This window comes from Varanus komodoensis, unplaced genomic scaffold (genome assembly GCF_004798865.1).
Source record: "Varanus komodoensis strain SLA01 unplaced genomic scaffold, ASM479886v1 scaffold30, whole genome shotgun sequence".
NCBI lineage: Eukaryota > Metazoa > Chordata > Lepidosauria > Squamata > Varanidae > Varanus > Varanus komodoensis.
Genome location: NW_025335762.1, coordinates 13,126,212 through 13,144,566, shown reverse-complemented (window position 1 = coordinate 13,144,566; position 18,355 = coordinate 13,126,212). Strand labels below are relative to the sequence as shown.

At 43.4% G+C, this 18,355-nt stretch overlaps 1 protein-coding gene across 15 annotated transcripts in view; it reads right to left on the bottom strand.

Annotated features, from left to right (window-relative positions):
• ST3GAL4 (ST3 beta-galactoside alpha-2,3-sialyltransferase 4) overlaps positions 1 to 18,355 on the bottom strand; it is a 116,200-nt gene that overhangs the window by 9,661 nt on the left and 88,184 nt on the right. For 11 of the 15 annotated variants that reach the window (XM_044437632.1, XM_044437639.1, XM_044437631.1 and 8 more), the window contains 7 exons: positions 18,253 to 18,350; positions 13,984 to 14,044; positions 10,105 to 10,200; positions 7,947 to 8,136; positions 7,089 to 7,232; positions 5,335 to 5,478; positions 1,591 to 3,803 (listed from right to left, as the gene is read on the bottom strand). In XM_044437632.1, the coding sequence (XP_044293567.1) occupies positions 3,717 to 3,803; positions 5,335 to 5,478; positions 7,089 to 7,232; positions 7,947 to 8,136; positions 10,105 to 10,200; positions 13,984 to 14,044; positions 18,253 to 18,350 (820 nt within the window). In that variant the 3' untranslated portion in view covers positions 1,591 to 3,716. Of the gene's footprint in view, positions 1 to 1,590; positions 3,804 to 5,334; positions 5,479 to 7,088; positions 7,233 to 7,946; positions 8,137 to 10,104; positions 10,201 to 13,983; positions 14,045 to 18,252; positions 18,351 to 18,355 lie in introns of those variants that run through there. The other 4 variants (XR_006415458.1, XR_006415459.1, XR_006415460.1 and 1 more) reach the window with 2 other exon arrangements.

Below are 18,355 nucleotides of genomic sequence, written 5' to 3'. Positions count from 1 at the left end.
TGGCTGCTGGGGCAATGCTGGCTCGACTTGGCTCACGTGCCGAGGGGGTTCTGTGTGCCCGCTGTGGCAAGGGTGCCATAGGTTCACCACCACTGCCCTAATCCTACCCTGGTGCACTCCCCTAGACCAGGGGTCGGTAACCCGCGGCTCCATTGCTCACATCACAGCCGCCGCCAATCCACGGCCCGTGCCGGCGCAGCGCTTGGATAAATCCAAGAAAAATTTCTGAAGAAAACCAAATGTTTAATGATACTTGGGCAGATTCATTTGCTTTTACTGCTGACGAACTTATGGGGTTTGCTGTTTAATGCATGCAGCCCTTTAGCACTGACTTTGACTCTTCAGGAAGCTGTTCTCCTATTCAAAATATATGAAAGGAGTCATAATAGTTTATAATGTAAGATTAAAAACAACAGTTTTTAGTGAATGAACAAGAGCTGCAGCTCAATCATAATGAAGATATGTATAATATTAAGGTAAAAAACGATATATGCAGTATCTTCATTTTAGATGTCAAAAGGGTTTTGTGGCTCCCGGTGTTTTCTTTTGTGTGGGAAAGGGGTCCAAATGGCTCTTTGAGTGTTAAAGGTTGCTGACCCCTGCCCTAGACCTAATACAGGGCTAAAGTTCCAGTGAAAATAGGACAATTTTGAAAAACCCTTCCTTGAGCAGCTTTTTCTGCAGAGCTCATCATTTCTGCCCATTCTAAACACATTTCAACCATCAAAAGCATGCCAGGAACCTCATTTTTCTAACTCTCTGGGCACACAGTTCCACATCTTGTTTTCATGTAAACCAGATGAGGCGGTTTCCATTCTGAATCATTGGATTCAATTTAAGGTGCTTGTGTTGACATATAAAGCCCTAAAGAGCTTGGAACCAGGATACCTGAAGGACCACCTGGTCCCATATGTACCTACCTGATCCATAAGATCAGATGAGGAGGCCCTCCTGAAAGAGCCATCCTTCAAGGAGGTATAGCGGATTGCAAATAGAAGAGGGGCCTTCTCAGTAGTTGTGATCCATTCACGGAATGGCCTTCTTAAAGTAGTTCATCTTGCGCCATGTTTACAATCTTTTTGGTGCCAGCTGAAGTGTCGTCTTCTCTAGACATTTTAACAACTGATGTTGTTTTATGTGAAAGGTTGTAATACACTTAGAGACTCTTCAGACTAGTTATGCCAAATATAAGTTGAATAAGTAAATAAATAAACTGCCTGCAAGATAGCTAAGGCCTATGAAGCTGAGTTTTCCTCTGAACAACAGAGAGGTCAGTCTTTCTGGCGAGTTCTTTGAGTTCCCCTCAAATGATGTTCTTGCCATTCTTCTCTATCCAGTCCCAATGGCATGGATTGTCCTAACAATGTACAGATGCACACCTTCTTCTACAGATGTCACATAGGAAGACCCATTACTGTGTCCACCTTGTATGATTCTGAAAGCAATTAGTGAAGTATACCCTTCCCATTCCAACTGATGGTCCCACTTTACCACCACATTGAACAAAATTGCCCTAAACTCCAAGACAGAGTTCCCTGGAAATAAGTGTGAAACTAATTTTACAAACGATACATTATGCTCCACAAAAGGTGGCTTTAAATTAAATTTATTAAATTATTTAACACTGAACTGCAGTATCATTTAGTCAGGAAAGATACTTCCAACATTCTCTGAGGGATTCGAACCCTTCTGGAATCATAAGCTTTGGGAGAAAGGTCTCTCTTATCCTGTCACCCATGAGGGACAGTCTGGATTTAGGTGACAAACCAGCCCCGGGTCAGGACCCCGGGCATCCCATGGGCCACGACCCAGGCAACCCAGCCTACTCAACCACTTCTGAACAATGGATGCAATGGCCCAAGCCATTGGGGGTTGTCATTCCCAGCAGAGCCCTGGAAGCTGGGCACTTGCAGTAATGGCTAAGGCACGTTGGCTGTGCATACAAGGTGTGGTGGCAGTGTACGGGGGACTCATCCAGTAATTTAACTCACCCTGAATTCTCCCCCAATGGATGAAACAAAAGGCTCCAGACCTAACAGGAAACAATCCAGACCCTTTAACCAGCAATAAGCACACTTCACTGGTGGAATAGCAACTAATTTTAATCCCAACGCTGACATTAAAAAAAATTGGGGGTGGGGACTGATTCCTGCACAGTTTTCCCAGATATGGCAGAAATAAATGATATGCCTCAGTTAGAAATTTTGCATGACCAAAGAGGTCATTACGTAGATGGATGCCGCGTTTCGGGCTATTAGCTCTACAGGTTTCGCATTTATAAGAAGCAGGATTTTGAGGCATGTAATGGCAGAGCATTTCTGTTTTTCCTTTTTGCGACTCGCCTTAACTAACTGGACACTCCTGTGCTCCTTTAAAACACATAGCTCCATTTTGTACTATGGTAGCCCCACTTCTTCATTCTTTTAATCTCAGTGTTGGGATCTTCCAAGCACTGATCTGATGTCCCAGAGCAGGCAAGCACCTCTGAGCTGGGGCCTGTTCCTGAAATGCCTGGACCACCACCCTTCCCTGCCTCTTCGACATTCACCCCATGTGCAGCCCCCTGAGAAGAGCCAGCATTCCGAACACTTGTCTGCTAACCGTGGAAAGAATGGGGGAAAGTGCTATACAACGTCTGTTCCGCCAGTGGGGAATAACACAACATTTGCTACTTCTCTCGATAAATGGACACATGCTGTCTCACTATGCCGTCTTCTCCCCATTCCTTCTAGGCTCAGTTTTGCCAGGAGAGGTCATTTGTCCTGTTGTCCTATACCTGCTGGGAACTAATTCCCACATACTGGAGGAAAGATGCCTACAGCCTTGGGATACTGGACAGGGGGCTGGCACACACAGATCCCCTTCACAGAAGGAAGATAGACTTTCAACCACATGTCCAGAAAAACCAAATGTTTGGTTCCACTCCACTGTTTTTAGTATTTAGACTGCAAACAATACTGTAGGGTATTCTTCCTCATGCCACAATATCCCCCAAAATGACACAACAGTGGGATGAGAAAGCAACATTGTTATCAGCTCCCTCCATATGTAAGAATGGTTCTCTTGGGCAACCTAAACTCTTCTGCTGGACAGGGAGACTTGAACTAGTCTTTTTGCCTCATCTTCATGTTAACAGAAAGGGAAAAGGTGGCAAACAGCTAACAATCCTTCATTGAACTGCCTCCTGCTCCATACGCTGTCACCTGAGCTGGTTGTAACTTAAATAGAAAAGTAAACAGCCACCACTGTATCTCGTGGACTGAGAAGGCAAAAGTGGTAACTGTAGCAACATGCCAGGGAGGGATCACCTGACCCCCGTGGGAATGTTTGTGGGAAGGCCCACCATCGGCACTGGCACTGGCCCCACACAAGGCGCATCTCTGCTGCTCCTGATGAAGTTTCTAAGCGTCCCACTGTGAAGCCAAGGAACTAATGGACTGTCCAAATCAAGTCACCTCTGCAGAGGACAGTGTCCATCTGCCTCCAATGGCAGTCACGGCCATCCAGCCTCTTCCCAGACTATCTCTTCTCTTAACTGGCGGTGCATCTAAGAAGAACTCATCTCTACCTGGGCCTGCACGTCATTCGAGCAAAGTTGCAGGGCCTCTGCACCAGTGGGAAGGGACAGCTATGTGGGAGATGCTACCAGCCACAACACATTCTGGTTGGTCCAGCAGCCGGCTGAAGGAGGCGGGTGGTCTGCAGTCCTTATTCCATCAGAAGTAAGTAAGGTTCTTGATGAGTCCCAGTTCAAGCATCTTTTTTATTGCTAAAGCCTCTTGTGAAACATTGTGCCCTGAAGACTGTAAAAGAAGACAACAGAAAACCCATTAGGCCATTCAACATGCTGGCTCTTGAGCTCTAAATAGAACCTAAAAGAGATGGAGCTATCCATAAGGCACTGTATTATAGAACTGGAAGGGATCCTGGAGGTTATCCAGTCCAACCTTCTGCTCAGTGCAAAATCTACACTATACGATGAAGCTACAGCATCTGTCAGTCTCTGATAAATGACTCCCACCCCCAAGACAGTCAGTTTCATGGCTAAACAGCCCCTATAGGACAGAATGCAGCAGCTCAGCAGCCCACTGGAACACCTAGGAGTGCTCCCATGACACCTGTCTTGAAAGAACTTACTAGGCTGTACACAAGTATTACTGAAAAATCAATCAATACATGAAATTCATGCTCAGTTGAATGTTCTTCTCTGACTCTATGGCCATCATTGGAGAATCATATGCTGGCTTAATAAGCTGAAATATAAACAAACCTTTTGCCTGTGGATGCAGCTCACTTACTCCTCCTTTGAATGAATGGGAAATCTATGCTTAATTGGAACCACCCTATCTTATTTGCAAACTATTAAACAAACCAGGATGACTTCAATTAACCATAAATTTCCAAGTACATCTAAATCAATAAACTATGGTTAATGGCTTTGTAACAAGCTAGGTTATTTAACCATGATTCAAAGTCTGCTATGCTCATGGTTTGTTTATTTGCATCCTTTTCAGGTCATCCTTTTTCCTAATGTGGCTTGTATCAACCAAATAAAGAGAGAGACAGTTAGAAGAGACAGGCCATGCCATCAGGCTGACAAGCAAAAACAAGACACACATGGGAAGGGACACATGTTCCAACCCACTAAACATAGTGATGGATATGCAGCACTGGGAAATTCATTCTGTTTGAGCTTAGACGACTTTTGACACATTCCCAAACTTATGGCCAAAAGCAGGCTGAATTGGGGGACCAGGAGCTGGCATCTCTGAAACCACTTAAACTGTTTCAAGGGCAAACTTGGAGCTGAGAACTGCATATTTCTAGTGTAAGTTGTGAAATCTGACAGGTTAGATTCAAATCATGTTGTGATATTTCACATGGAATGTACAGAAGCATCCTCCTCTCATTGCTTATGCACACACGCCACCTTGAATTTTCTGGCAGCTAATTTCAGAAACTTCCCTGACCAGAAAAGAAAAGAAAAAGCAAAAGAAAGAAAAAAGATTGTCACAATCACAACCTGCTTTAAAAACAAAAGGTCTCTGTGCTGGCGTGAGGCCCACCAGAATGAGACGGTGCCAGTGCAGCACTGATGGAATGGAATCCATTTACCCCATTTGAAAAAATCCACCAATTTCTTACATATCCCTAAGCATAGCCTCCCTGTTTGGATGAGATGGGATGGCATACTCCAAAGTCTTCTTAAGAGACAGGTGCTAAGGCAAAAGCTTGTTACACTCAGCTTATTAAGCCAAGGTATGATCATCCAAACTCTTCTTTGAAAAAGCAGCTTTGCTTATTCTCCTGACAAGGGAGGAAGCGATTACTCACAGCCATCGACTTCACTGTAATTTGCTCATAGTAATGTATGGTCTGCTTCTTGTTGGCAGAATCAGGGTATCCAAAGCCTGCAATGTGTACCACGTCACAAAAGTGCAATGCTAAAGTGATGGCAACTAATCCCGTAGTTGGTTTCTAGAGGAAGACAGAACAAGTGTCAGTTTACAGCTTTCCTATAGTGAAGTCCTGCTTTGTTCAGCATTTGGAGAAAATAATGAGGTTAGGTCCACACGGCCTAAGATTTTACTCTGAATTATTGCCTTCTTGAGTTCTGAAAGGAAGATCTAGAGTTTGCAGAATCCCCCCAGCCAAAACTTTACACTTTTATCTAAACTTGTATAGGATTGCACCCTAAGTGTCTCAGAAACTTAGGCCCAGATGTGGCGAAACCTCATGTCACTGTTTTCCTACAGGAAATAAGAGTAACACTGGGGAAACAGAACACACACATACTCTTGCCATGATTTAAGAAAGTCTGTGTGCATTTTTTGCCTTGTATTTGAAAAGAAAACCTGGAGCCTTCCAAAATTTCCAGAAATCATTGGCAAGTCTCAGCAGAAAAAATATTTGGTTTCCTTCCTTTTCCTTCATATGGGTCTCTGCCCTGACTTCCATCCATGAGCTCTTAACATAAACTGAACTCTAGCAATATGATTCTAATTAAAGACATGTTTATTGGCTTTCAGGAAATAACAATTATCCCTCCTTTCTGGAAGGAACATCCTGCCTTTTATTATCACAATGAAGTTGTGAGGTAGGTTAGGACTACCTAGAAAGATGGTGACTGACACAACCTCATGGTTAGTAGAAATCTGTGAGCTTTGTGGTTTACGCCCCACATTCCAGTCATTACACTGCACTGGCTTTTCTGTGTCATGGTAAGACAAGTCTGCCCAGCCCATCATAAGTGTTTGAATTAAGTTTGCTGGCCTGACTTATGCGGAAGGGCATTGTCCAGGCATGAAAGACATTTAAACCATTTCACTCAAGCCCCACTTTATCTTTGGAAGATTTCATTTTCAACCAGGAAATGCCCTGTCTCAAGTCACAGTCCTAAGGACTATGGATTCACTCTAAAAGTAAAACAAACGGACTTAATAACTGGATGCTCAAATATTTGGTTTGCACAACGTTACTGCAGAACTTTGGAAAGTTTCCCTTTTAAGAGAAGGGAAGAGAATAAGAGAATTTTACAACTTTGGCAAGCAGCCTCACAAAGATAAGAACAGGAACTTTTTCAAGGAAGTGGTACCTCAAAGACTCAAAACTTGGCAAACATGGGCAGAGCTGAAACCTGTTCAGTCCAGAATTTAGGAGCTGGAGAACAAAAGGAAGACAAATGTTCTGAAAGGAGATGAACTAAGTCCTAGTTCTCTCTGGAGTAGTAAGCTCTATCTGGTTTGAGGCAGGATATAATTGGTCATATTTTGTGAGCAAAAATGAAATTATGCATCTTCAGCGCGCACACTGCCTTAAGCCAAGCTACCTCCTACCGCTTCCACTGACTTTAAGATATAAAGGAAGAGGCCTGGAGATTGCCTGTGCCACATGTGCTTTTGCTAATTAATCAGGTGATTAATCATGGAAATGATTACAATTTGATTGCCCAAAGACTAAGCCCAACTTCATTTGACAACTAAAAGAGAACAAAACTATTTGCTTTCTTTCAGAGTAAGCTTTCAATCTCCTATGCAAACCTTTACCCCTTCCTTGCTTTTGCTCTTTCACTTGCTTGCCCCTCTTACCTGTTTTAACCTCCCCAGCTGCTTCACAGGAAGGTGAAGCAGTTTAGCAGCGGTGATTTCCATAAAATATGGGTTAAGAATCCGCACTTGTTCAGGTTTTGCATCCCAAATTAAGGGAGGCTGTTTCCAGAAGCCCTTTCGAAGCTGGAAAGAGGAGAAAAACAGGGGGTCAGTCATGTGCTCTTTACTCATAAGGACCATAATGAAGCATGATAAACAAGCTGGGTTAAATGAGGAGAAAGTGAGAAAACTGAAACTGAAAAGGCGAAATGAGCTTCAGCGGGAGTTCTGACGGACTGCATTTCAGCTGAGCCTCACTTTCTCTCCCTCATTCTCTTTCTTTGCATGTGCCTGGGGAGGGCAGTGCCCCTAAGAGAATGCCAAGCATTCTTTCTCCCCTGAAACTACTATTATTTTCACCCATACGCCCACCCTGCAAGATTTGTCATTACTATTCTTATTCTAGAAGTGGGAGAGAGAACTACTTGTTCGTAGCTCTCACTTCGACCATGGCAAAAATGCATCTCCATTATTGGCCCCCCCAGATCCAAGACCAACACAATGACTAGGCTAACAAAACACAATAAACCATGGTGGTTTGTCACGTCTGCATTTGAATCCAGCTAGTGTGGTTTGTGAATGGTTAAGCCAGTCAGTGGTTAACAGAACCATGTTTTCGTATCATGTGGCCATGTTTCTCAGTTCAGAAGGGAGAGCTTGTGGAGCAGAGGACTTCATTTTCTCACGCACTGGAACCCTGGAGCTCCCCTCACCCCCTCCCTCTACAAGCTAAGCACTAGCAAGAGGGTACTGCCATATTTGTTTTTCCTGATACTTCAACCCATCCCCAAAACTTACTCTCTTCTTGTCATGAAGAATTGTCTCTACCCACTGGAAATCCATGGGTTTGAATGCCACCAATACCAGCAGTGTGTTGGGGTCATTTTCGGTTTTGGGGTTGAAGTGTGCTGACTCCGGGTAGAAGAGACGCATAGTGGTCTTAGAGCCCACGTCTTTTTCGTAACCATGGACTGGTGCATTGTTCAATCTGGCAAGCAGGAAGAGAGAATTATACAATCAAGCCAGAGCTTTATAGACACAACACCTCACCATTTTGGACACGCATGTGGCAGGCATGTCATAAGAGGAGCCGGCTGGAGCCATGGGTCTGACTAGACAGCCCAGGAGACCCCTACTGACTTGCTCTGTTTCTATGTTTCTATTTTATGGTGATGTCACTCAGAATCAGAGATTCACCGACTGACAGTGACAAATGTTATCACAGAGCAGTAGAGCAGACTTTGTACACTCCAGATGTTTCAAACCCCTATAAATCTCCTTGTACTGACTATGCTGGCTGAGGCTAATAAAAGTTGTTGTTGAAAACTGTCACCAGGTTCTCTGACCATGCACTACAGGACAGGTAGTCTTCGCTACCCTTCTTTGTGAATTATCTCTAGACGTTCTTTCAATGGAAGCTTAGAACAACTTATAGTCAAACAGAGGCGTTAGTCTCTTTCTTGGTTCTTCAAGCAAGAGGAAAGCCATCATGCAGGCACAATCGTAGGTCTTTCTCCAAGTCTTATTACTTGTTACACGGACAACTGGAATGTGATTTAAAATGGCATCACATTCTCTCCATTCTGTAACATAATAGGAATATAGACCAGGAGCCAACTTGCCCAATATTGTCCGCACTGACGGAGAGATGCTGTCCAGCATTTCAGGCAGGGCATGGCGATACTTGGAGCAGGACTCCACCATGCAAAGGAGACCCTCTGCCTACTGAGCAATGGACCTTCCCTTGAGCTATGGTCTTCTCTATAAATAGTAAAACACATGCCATGTATCCTAATAGCATTCCATTGTGCATCTCTTTCTCCTCTGCTCCACGTCAGTTACTGCCACAGGCATGGGCAAAAAAGAAAAAACGCACAGCATAATGGTCTCAGGATACAAGCACATCATTTGAAGGTGGGAGATTTTGTATGAAGATTGCAGGCAACCCCTTATTTCTCACATGACTTCCAAGCTGCTGTGACCTCACATTCCAGAGCGGAGGCAAAAATCTCAAGGAAACTTTTTAATGCAGCCATTTCAGTAATTAGCTATGCACTTTTACAGTCCTAATACTGAATTACAGTTAACGGATTACAAGGTAGTTCCTTCCCAAGAATTGGTTCATGGGCTTCAAACTTCCAAGTCCCAAAGAATTCACTGCTCCAGATGAAGTAGGAAGCCTTCAACATTACCAACTCTCTTGCTTCCACAAAATCCCTAGGGACTCACAACCTAAACTCTGCCCCTTCTACTCATTTAGGCAATCCCTCAAACAGTGGTTCCCATATTCCAGATTCCACAGTACTTTCCCTCCAGAAGGAGGAACTGCCAATGGACTCTAGAGTTGCCCACAGCAAAGAGGCCAAGTCACAGAGCTCCAGCCCTTCCAACAAGCTGCAGGGCTTCCTATTCTGGAGGGCTGAAAGCTGGGCTACGGTCTGCAATGCCCTGGGGGGCACACACTGTGATGTCTTGGGACACACAAAGTCCACAGCAGGTCACACTAGCTTTAGAGGAGTGACCCTAAAGATGTACAATCCTGGAGGCAAACATGGCTCTCAGGCAGTTGCTGTGGCTTTCCAAATGCCCTTGCCCATCCCACTTTAGTTGACAGCCCACCAAAGGAGACCCCCTTCTGCTGCCCTGCTCCAATGGATGGCCTTCATGGCCAAGCAGCAGGGGCCTTCATCAAGGTCAGGTCTCCCAGCAGCAGGAGGTGGGCTCGCCCCACCCCAGCTTGTCAACCAGTGAAAGGCACAGCAGAAACTCTGCCTTCCTGTGATGGGGCCTTATTCTACAGCTCCTTCCTCTGACTAAGACACAGTTTCATAGGCTGAACCTGCCTGGGACTGGAACCAAGTGCTCCCCTAAGAGAGTCATGTGCAAAGAAATCCATTTCATACAAGAGAATCAGTTACTCTGCAAGTTAAAACACCAAACTTCTGCATCCCCGTACCTGATCACAATATCATATTTATTAATTGTTTGTCCCATAGAACTATTTCTGAGCCGGTGTCCATTCCCTACTACAGCACATCTCCGGCATTTCAACCTGCAAAAGAGGGAAAACTCAATTACACACACGCACAACAAGCTGAGAGCCAGTGTGGCATGGCAGTTAGTGTTAGACTTGAGTCCTGGTGCCCACTCAGCTACGACACTCAGAGGGTGACTTTGGCGCAATCACTGACTCTCAGTTTAACCTCACAGGATTGTTGTGAAGATCAAAATGGGAGGAGGCTCATACAGGCCCCCTTAGGAGGAAATACGGTGGAATATACATAAACTAAACTAAATAAACCCGAAAGCTGTAATTATCTGATAATCTGTTTTGGATAGGAAAAGCTCCTTAAAGTTTCTCATTTGGCAATGTTCACTACACAGATAACTAGTTCCTTTCCTCAGATAAGCTCTGCTCCAGCTGGGGCTGGCTGGCTATGCCTCTGGCCAAGGGTCCAACCCAATGCAGGGAGCATGCTTGGCATGCAGGAGGCCTCGGTTCCATCTTCATCAGCTCCCACGAACAGGAGCCAGGTAGCAGTGGTGCGGTGAAGCAGCTTTCTTTGTCTGAGGTTTTGGAAATCTGCATCCAGTTGGACTAGACAATACTGGACTATTTTTTAATTTAGTGTATTTGTGTTCCACCTTCTTCTGGCAAGGAACCCAAGGCAGCATAGACAGACATTTTCTCCACTGGATCCTCACAACAACCCTGTGAGATAGGTGAGGTGGCGAGTCAGTGACTGGCCCTTACTCACCCACTGAGCTCTGTGGCTGAGTGGGGATTAGATCCCAGATCCCCTGAACCCCAGTCCAACACTTAAACCATCACACCACTGTTTCTAGCACCAAAATGGGGATTTAACTCGCGTCTAGCAGGCTACTAGCTTGCAAACAAACCTCACCTTGGCTCACTCCCACTTATGTCATTTAACTCAAGCCATGGATGACTGACAGCATAAATTCTTAGGTCCAAAACCAACACTTGCTATTTTCTTATGGATTTTAAACATTTACTTTCTCCCTCTAAGTGTCATTATTGGCTTCCAGAAAACTGACTTCATTTTCACACAGGTGTATGTCTGGCTTGATCTTGGTGCCAGGACTTCATGTCCCAAAGCAAGAAGCATCTAGAGTGTGTCACATACTTGATCAAAAGCCAACAGCCAGGAACACAAAATGGCAGGAGCTGCTGTGCCCTTCCATCTGCCCAAGTCTCCTGCAGGAAGTCTGTGCACTGCAGGAAACTAACAGGCGAGCAAAGATTGGCCATGGGACATGCAGAAGTGGTCAAAGAACCAAAGCAGAGAGTGCAGCTAGCCTAGGTGTGGACACGAATACACTGGCAGGTTGACACTGAGGGGCACTTTTAGGGGCTTGTATGCAGGTTAACAAAGTGACCAGAGAATTTTTGTTTTTTTCCAAGGGTTGCCTTTTTCCTACAGATACTTAGAGACACAGAGGGACAGTGGGTGCTTCCAGATGGAGGGCTCCTAGTCCCACCAATCCAAAGGCATTGTGCAGCTTCTCTGTTTTTTCCTCCTTAATCCATTTTTGTGGTGCAAAAATGAGCTGGAAGGAACTGAGGTATGAAAGACAATGTCATCAAGACCCTCTCTAAATTCAGTGAAAGATGGCAGAATAAATGCCTCATCTGGAAGCACCCAGCTCAGTGATGGAGCTTGTGAACTGCGTGGAGAAGGTCTCAGATTTATTCTCAAATCAGAGGGATTGTGGATGATGAGACTCTTTTCTATCTGAAATTCTGGAGATGTTCATCAAAACAGACATTGCAGAGGGCTTGATGCACAAAAAAAATTGCTCCTCCAAGCTTTTTGCAATACATTTTGAAAAAAGGATCACCGTTTGTGGCATGCACACAGGTAAAACGTTATGCAAGTGGCTAGGGGCAGAAACACACACAAACAAAACCTGAAACAGATGCCAAGATAAGCAAATTAACTCCCAAAGGATGAGAAGTCTGCTACTTCCAGTACTCTTAAACATTTTTTCCAGTTTCATAGCCTTTTGGGAGTCCCCAGCCTTTTGAACCTGTGGGCACATTTGGGAATTTCAGGAACTGCTGTGGGCACCACTACAAAATGCCCCCCACATGGAAGATGTGGCAAGCGGCAAGCAGCATAAGTGGCTACCATGGGGGCTAGCAAGTCAAAAGTGACTTAAATGGGTAGGGAAGGAGAGAAGTGAGGCTTGGAGGAGGCATTAAAATGTTTTAATAAATAAAATAAATAAAAACTGAAAAGGCAAGAGAGTGATGAGGAGAGAGAGAGCTTGGAGGATATGAAAAACAGTGCATTATAGAAGCAGGAGGGCTAGGATAGCAAAGGGCAAGGGAAGAAAAAGAGCAACGCTACAGGCGGTGAGAAAGAAGACTAGCAAAGCATTCATTAAATATTTTTTAAGGGGCAGGGAGGGAAAGCTTCGTGGGCACCATCGCAGGGGCCACAAGCACCACACTGGCAAGCCCTGTGCTAGAGAGAGGCATGCTACCTTCATGCTTGCTTGCCCGCAAACCCCTGCAGCACTTTGGTGTTAGAGTTCAGAAGAGCAGCAGCATTGAAGGACTTGCCACCAACTGGCTGCCTTCAGGACTAACAGTGGGCAGCTTCTGAGACCTTCCTCTGCTTCGAAGGATACCAATGCACACTACCCAAAAACTAAAATACTGTGGGGTAGAGTGCTCCTGCTCAGTATTCCAGGCAGTCAGCCATGCCCTCTTTCAACATGCAACATTTAATTCTTTGCACAAAAGTTTTCCGCTCAGCAAGCTGAAAGGTCAGGCTGTTTTCTACAGCCACTGAGCATGTTTAATCCTCAGTGGATTTTGTGTTAGAGCTCAGGGAATTCTCTCTTCAATAGCATACAGATGGAGCAAAATGTGCTCTTCCTACACTTTGTAAATTGTCAGGTGCCTTTTGTTCCATCACCCATTCACTAGCAAAATTGGGTTTTGCAGAAATGCATTTGTATACCTTTGCACAAATTCAGAGTTGTGCAAATTCGCAATCTCAAAATTGCAAAAATCCCGGCTCCCTCCACAATGCATACTTTCATGCTTTAGCCTATGGAGAAAATATGCATTTTTATATGACTAAATTTAAGCAAATGTCCGTAAGTCTGCACATGACTCAGCGAAAGCTGGTCCAACGCAGAATCTGTGGAGGAGGGTCTTAAAATCTGAACTACTTTTAGTCCAGTGAGATTTATCCAACTCTTTTGAACTCCAAAATGAATAACCACCAAAGTGAATAATTTCCTGGGTGGTGGTGCTGAAATTACAGCAGTAACAGCACCCAAAGTCTGAACCTCAGAAAGGATAAAGATGACTTAGACTTGTCCAGTTCAGAACTGTTACCTCAAGATGAATGGCAGCCTTCAAGAGTCCCCGGCACACATGGTCCTTTGAAGTGAAATTACTGGGGACGAAGTCTGGGACCTTCTGCACCCATGAGTTTCACCACAATGTTATTGCCCATATGCCAACTCTTAGTTTTCTGCCGTGCTGTACCCTCGTCCAACCAGCCCCTCTGATTGCTGGTGGTCAGATTCTCTGGATCCTTTTGCTGCTACATGTATGCTTGAGTACCTACATCTATCTGGCAAGCACCACCTGATCATGAATTCATCCTGAAGAACAAGAGTAGGAAATGTGATGGTCCATGTTCTCCAGCTTCCAATTACATAAGAAGGAGACAACCAGGCCAACATGGCTGGACCGATTCCCTTCCAAATGTCCCCAAGTTGAGAGCAGCACAGGCAACATCTACAAATCTTACATCTTAAGGAGGAAAGCTGCATGTGAACCTGGTATTACCTTTGTAAACTCTCAGGAAGAGAGTAACTTGTGATTGCCAGGACTCGAAGGAGAATTTCCTCTGCAAAGGAACAAAGGCAGTCAGTCAAGCAGGCTGGTCTCCATTAGCTCAGTTCAGACAATTCCAAATGTTACAATGTTAAAGCATGAGAAACGTTTAATCAGATCAGGCTGAAGGTCCCTCTGGTCCAGTTTTCCAGATGCCTCCAGGATCCCCACAACTAGGGTTCCATTAACACAATGTGGCTAATTGGCTGTTGCCTGCAACATACTTTATTCTGTATCTTTTATTTAATTTTGCTAGAATTTACTAAGATTGTTTTAAATGGTTTAACCTATTATTTAATGTTATGGCTATTTTTATTATTGATTTTATGTTTACTGTTGTTTTTACACTGTATAGTGTCTAAATGTATTTTGCAAATTATGTATTATGTACCGCTTTAATTGTTGCTGAAATACGTGTTTGCCGCCTAGAGAGCCTTATGACTAACAGGGCAGCATACAAGTCAAATGAAGAAGTAGAGAAGCCAGCTCCCTTCCTCGGACTTGGCATTCCAGGGCACACCAGTTCAGAACATACAACCTCAGGGCGTAGCAAAGCTGCCTGAGCAAAAGCAAGGGAGGACAGTTCACCGCACCTTGCTAAACAGCTATGCAAAGGACATCCAGCAAGCAGCACCCTGTGCTGCCCAAACGGGCATCCAATGAGTGGCTCATCTCAAGGGAACACTTGCAGCCCTCTGATATCCGCTCTCCAGCATGAAGGTGGGGACACCCAACATTATGAAATCCCCGATCTGATACACCCCAGAGGTTTTGTGCTATACCTCCTGGTACTCCGAAGCATTGGCCATGCTTACTGGGGCCAATAAAAGCTGGAGTTCAGAACAGAACATTTGGTTATGGAAGGCTGCAGTGAATAAAGAGCGGAGGGAGTGATGGGACTTGGTTTTGGAGGCCTCTTTGGACACTGTGATTAGGCACAGACACATTGAACAAGGGAACAGCCTGCACAGCCAATATGACCCACACTAGACAGAGCATGTGATTTAATGACTTGTCAGGAGATAAATTAGAAATTTAGATCATGTAATTCTGATTTGAATAGAAATTCTGTACACACAAATACATATAGCAGGTGCTTCTCTGTTGTGGCACCTCACTGTGAAACAGTTGTTGTGCAAAGACCTGACTTCTGGACATACACAAATTTGATAGCAGGCCAAAACACAGGTTCTATCATGCAAGAAGCAATAAAGTTTCTAAACTGGTTGGACAAATGAAGTGAGGTTGGTGACTACTATGTGGAAGGGCCTTCTCAGTCGTGGCACCCTGATTATGGAATATCCTCCCTAGCAAGACTTGCCTGATGCCTGTATAGTGGTATTTTCAGAGTTTTTAAAGAAATCATAATATTGACACTGGCTTTTCTTTGGTTTTATTCCATAGTTTTTAAACTTGTGGTTTAAACTTTGACATGTAAATGTTTTATAGTGCATTTTGTCATGTTCTATCACGTGGCATTAATTGCTGGCAGCTTTAGCAATTGGATTTTATGGAAATGTAATAACTAAAGAGGTTTCAACTACATATAGTCATGCATACAAATCAGGACCTTTTGTGTGTGCTTTTTTTTTCTCTACTTTCACAAAACATTTGACAGGTCTCCTGGTCAATGATTCAAATAGTGAACAATCTTGCCAGTCCCACCATCTTTCAAAAATCTGCCTGAATTTTTCCTTCTGATTTTTAAAACACTTCCATTCTTAAGTAAAATAGAATCAATATTTCATATTCAAAAACTGCTCTTGTATGGGGGAGAGAAAAGCCAATTGATAGATCAGATTATCTATCAAATGATAAGCATCTTTGTGGGGTTTTACCATGAAAGTCAATCTACACTTTCTGGAATGGATGGATGGGGACAATATTTCTGCTGAATCTGAATAGGGGAGAAGATAACTTTCCTCATGTGGTGTGTTTTCTACTAAACATCCAAATGCATCTTAGAATCCAAAAGCTAGTAATTAGCTGAATTCTCACTAACGTTTCTTAATCTTACTTGTTCTTACTCTGCATACAGCAAAAAACATCTTTGCCAAGCCTAAGCTGCCCTGGTTTCTTTAAATGCTTTTGATTTGCCTTGCTCAGTAGAATTTTCTTTCAATATCTTGTTTTATGAAATTTCCACCCATCTTGAACTCTCTTTTTCTTGCGTATAACCGGGATCGCGCACAGTTTAAGAACGTTAATGTCCTCACTTTTTCTTCCATCTTCTGGAAGACAACAATGTCAGTGAGGCATGTCAGGAATATATTAGACCTTTCATTCTTAACAAGTTTTCTAAAAAAACTGGGATTTAACAAATTTAAAAACATGTTCACAACTATTATATTCCACCAATAATCTATTAAAGTAGTTAAAGTTCTGATGTAACGTAGAGAACAAAACTCACACTTGGTACTACTTTTGCCCTGGCATGTATTAGTGGATTAGAAAATGAAAGGCTGTGTTAGATCAATCCGTAGAAGGAAGCAGATAAGACTCCATTAGTTAATAGCCTGAACCATACTGTACCAAAATGATGCTTCTTTCTTAAACAAGGTAAAAAGGGAAAGATGCATGAACTGTTCCAATTTTGCATTTAATGCCCTTGAATTACAACTATTTTGGAGATTTTCTTGTTAAATTCCCTGGAAAAATAAGAAGCATTGTTCTGAATCTGACTGGCTACTGGTAACAGAAACAATGGCTTAGCCAATCACTCCCACTGGGGAAGGCAAACAGAATTTGTATTATTTGTGTTATTAAAACTGGTTAATTTCTAACCAATAGCAATTATTGATTATGCAAAACCCATTAACGCAAGGCTGAACACATGCCCAGCAGATATGTGTCAATTTATGTGTTTGCCTACTGGAGCAAACACAATCAGGTTAAAATTATGTCAAGGTTAACTGGTGCAGTCAAACAGCTGAAATCATTAATCAATATGATGGAATCCTTATGGAACAATTGGGCTTTATGCTTGCTAAGAATAATAACTATTGCCATGTGATAAGAGGCATCCTGAATGTCTAATCTCTAGGACTGATGTGTTTGCTGTTGGTGAATTTTGTGAATTCTGCTGTTGAACTAAATCCTTTGTGTAGAAGGGACAGGGGATCTGATGTTGCCTCATGTTGCAGTTATAATCTTGTGCATTCTTGATATATTAAGATAACCCTGAAAAAGCCCTTAAAAACAACAGCAACCATATCCCTATTTTATGATGGTTTTCTTTAATGATTTAACTGCTTTGGTGGTGTGTTTGTGAATTATTTTTAAAAGTTGCTGAAATCAACTGAATTGGGTATAGGGCAAGTGAGAAAAAAAGAGGCACAGAGTGGGAGAAGCAATCAAAGCTTTTCATGTAGGCTGATTAAATAAAAAGTAACTTATCCATCAAAGCACTCCAGAAACTGATGAAAGATCAGATCAAATCCATACAATAAAAAGGAGCATATTAATGTCTACACTATTTCAAACTTCTATCAAGGCTAGACATTTGCACTCTTTAAAGCACACACACATATCCCAAGCACAACCAAAAAACAACAAGACGACGACGTAGAAGAAGAAGACGTAGAAGACAACAACGCTGTAGAAGAAGACGACGATGAAGAAGAAGACAATGAAGAAGACGAAGATGACGATGTAGAAGAGGAGGAGGAGGAGGAGGAAGAGGAAGAAAGGAGCTCACAGCTACAGTTCTATTATGCATTCTGTTATTCTTTTGCCTGTGGTCATTCTGTACATTTCCCAGTCCTTATTTGGATAGATGCTAAGCAAGCCACAATTTGCCTACGTTGGCTCTTTGCCACTGGGACTCCGCGGTTGGGGTAAGTGGCATGGATAGGATAAACAGCCAGCACTAACCAATTTGGTAAATGTATTCTCAAATATCTGAGCACATGGATGCAGTTCTCATGTGGAAACCACACAATTAGGCGCCAGGGCACTGTGGCCATCTGAAAAACATACAAGATGCTCAGGGCTCCTCAGAGTGAGGAGTGAGGTTTAACTGAAAACAAAATGCACACCAAGCTCACTTTTGTATGACATAAGGTATTTATCATGTTACAAAATAATCCGAAGGAGAGCTAATAAAACAAAGTGAAAATTCTCCAACAACACTGAAACCAAGAAAAGGGAGAGGACAGGGGAGAACATATGAACAAAGAAGAGAGAAGCTGCATGTGAAAGAAGAAACAGCCGGCTGCTTACCTGTTCCCTTAGTACCGTATGGCAGCTCATAGATCGAGGGGGTCTTCACCCAGAAGTAATCCTTTAGTTGTAAAAAGAGTGGATGATCCCTGGTGTAACTGCA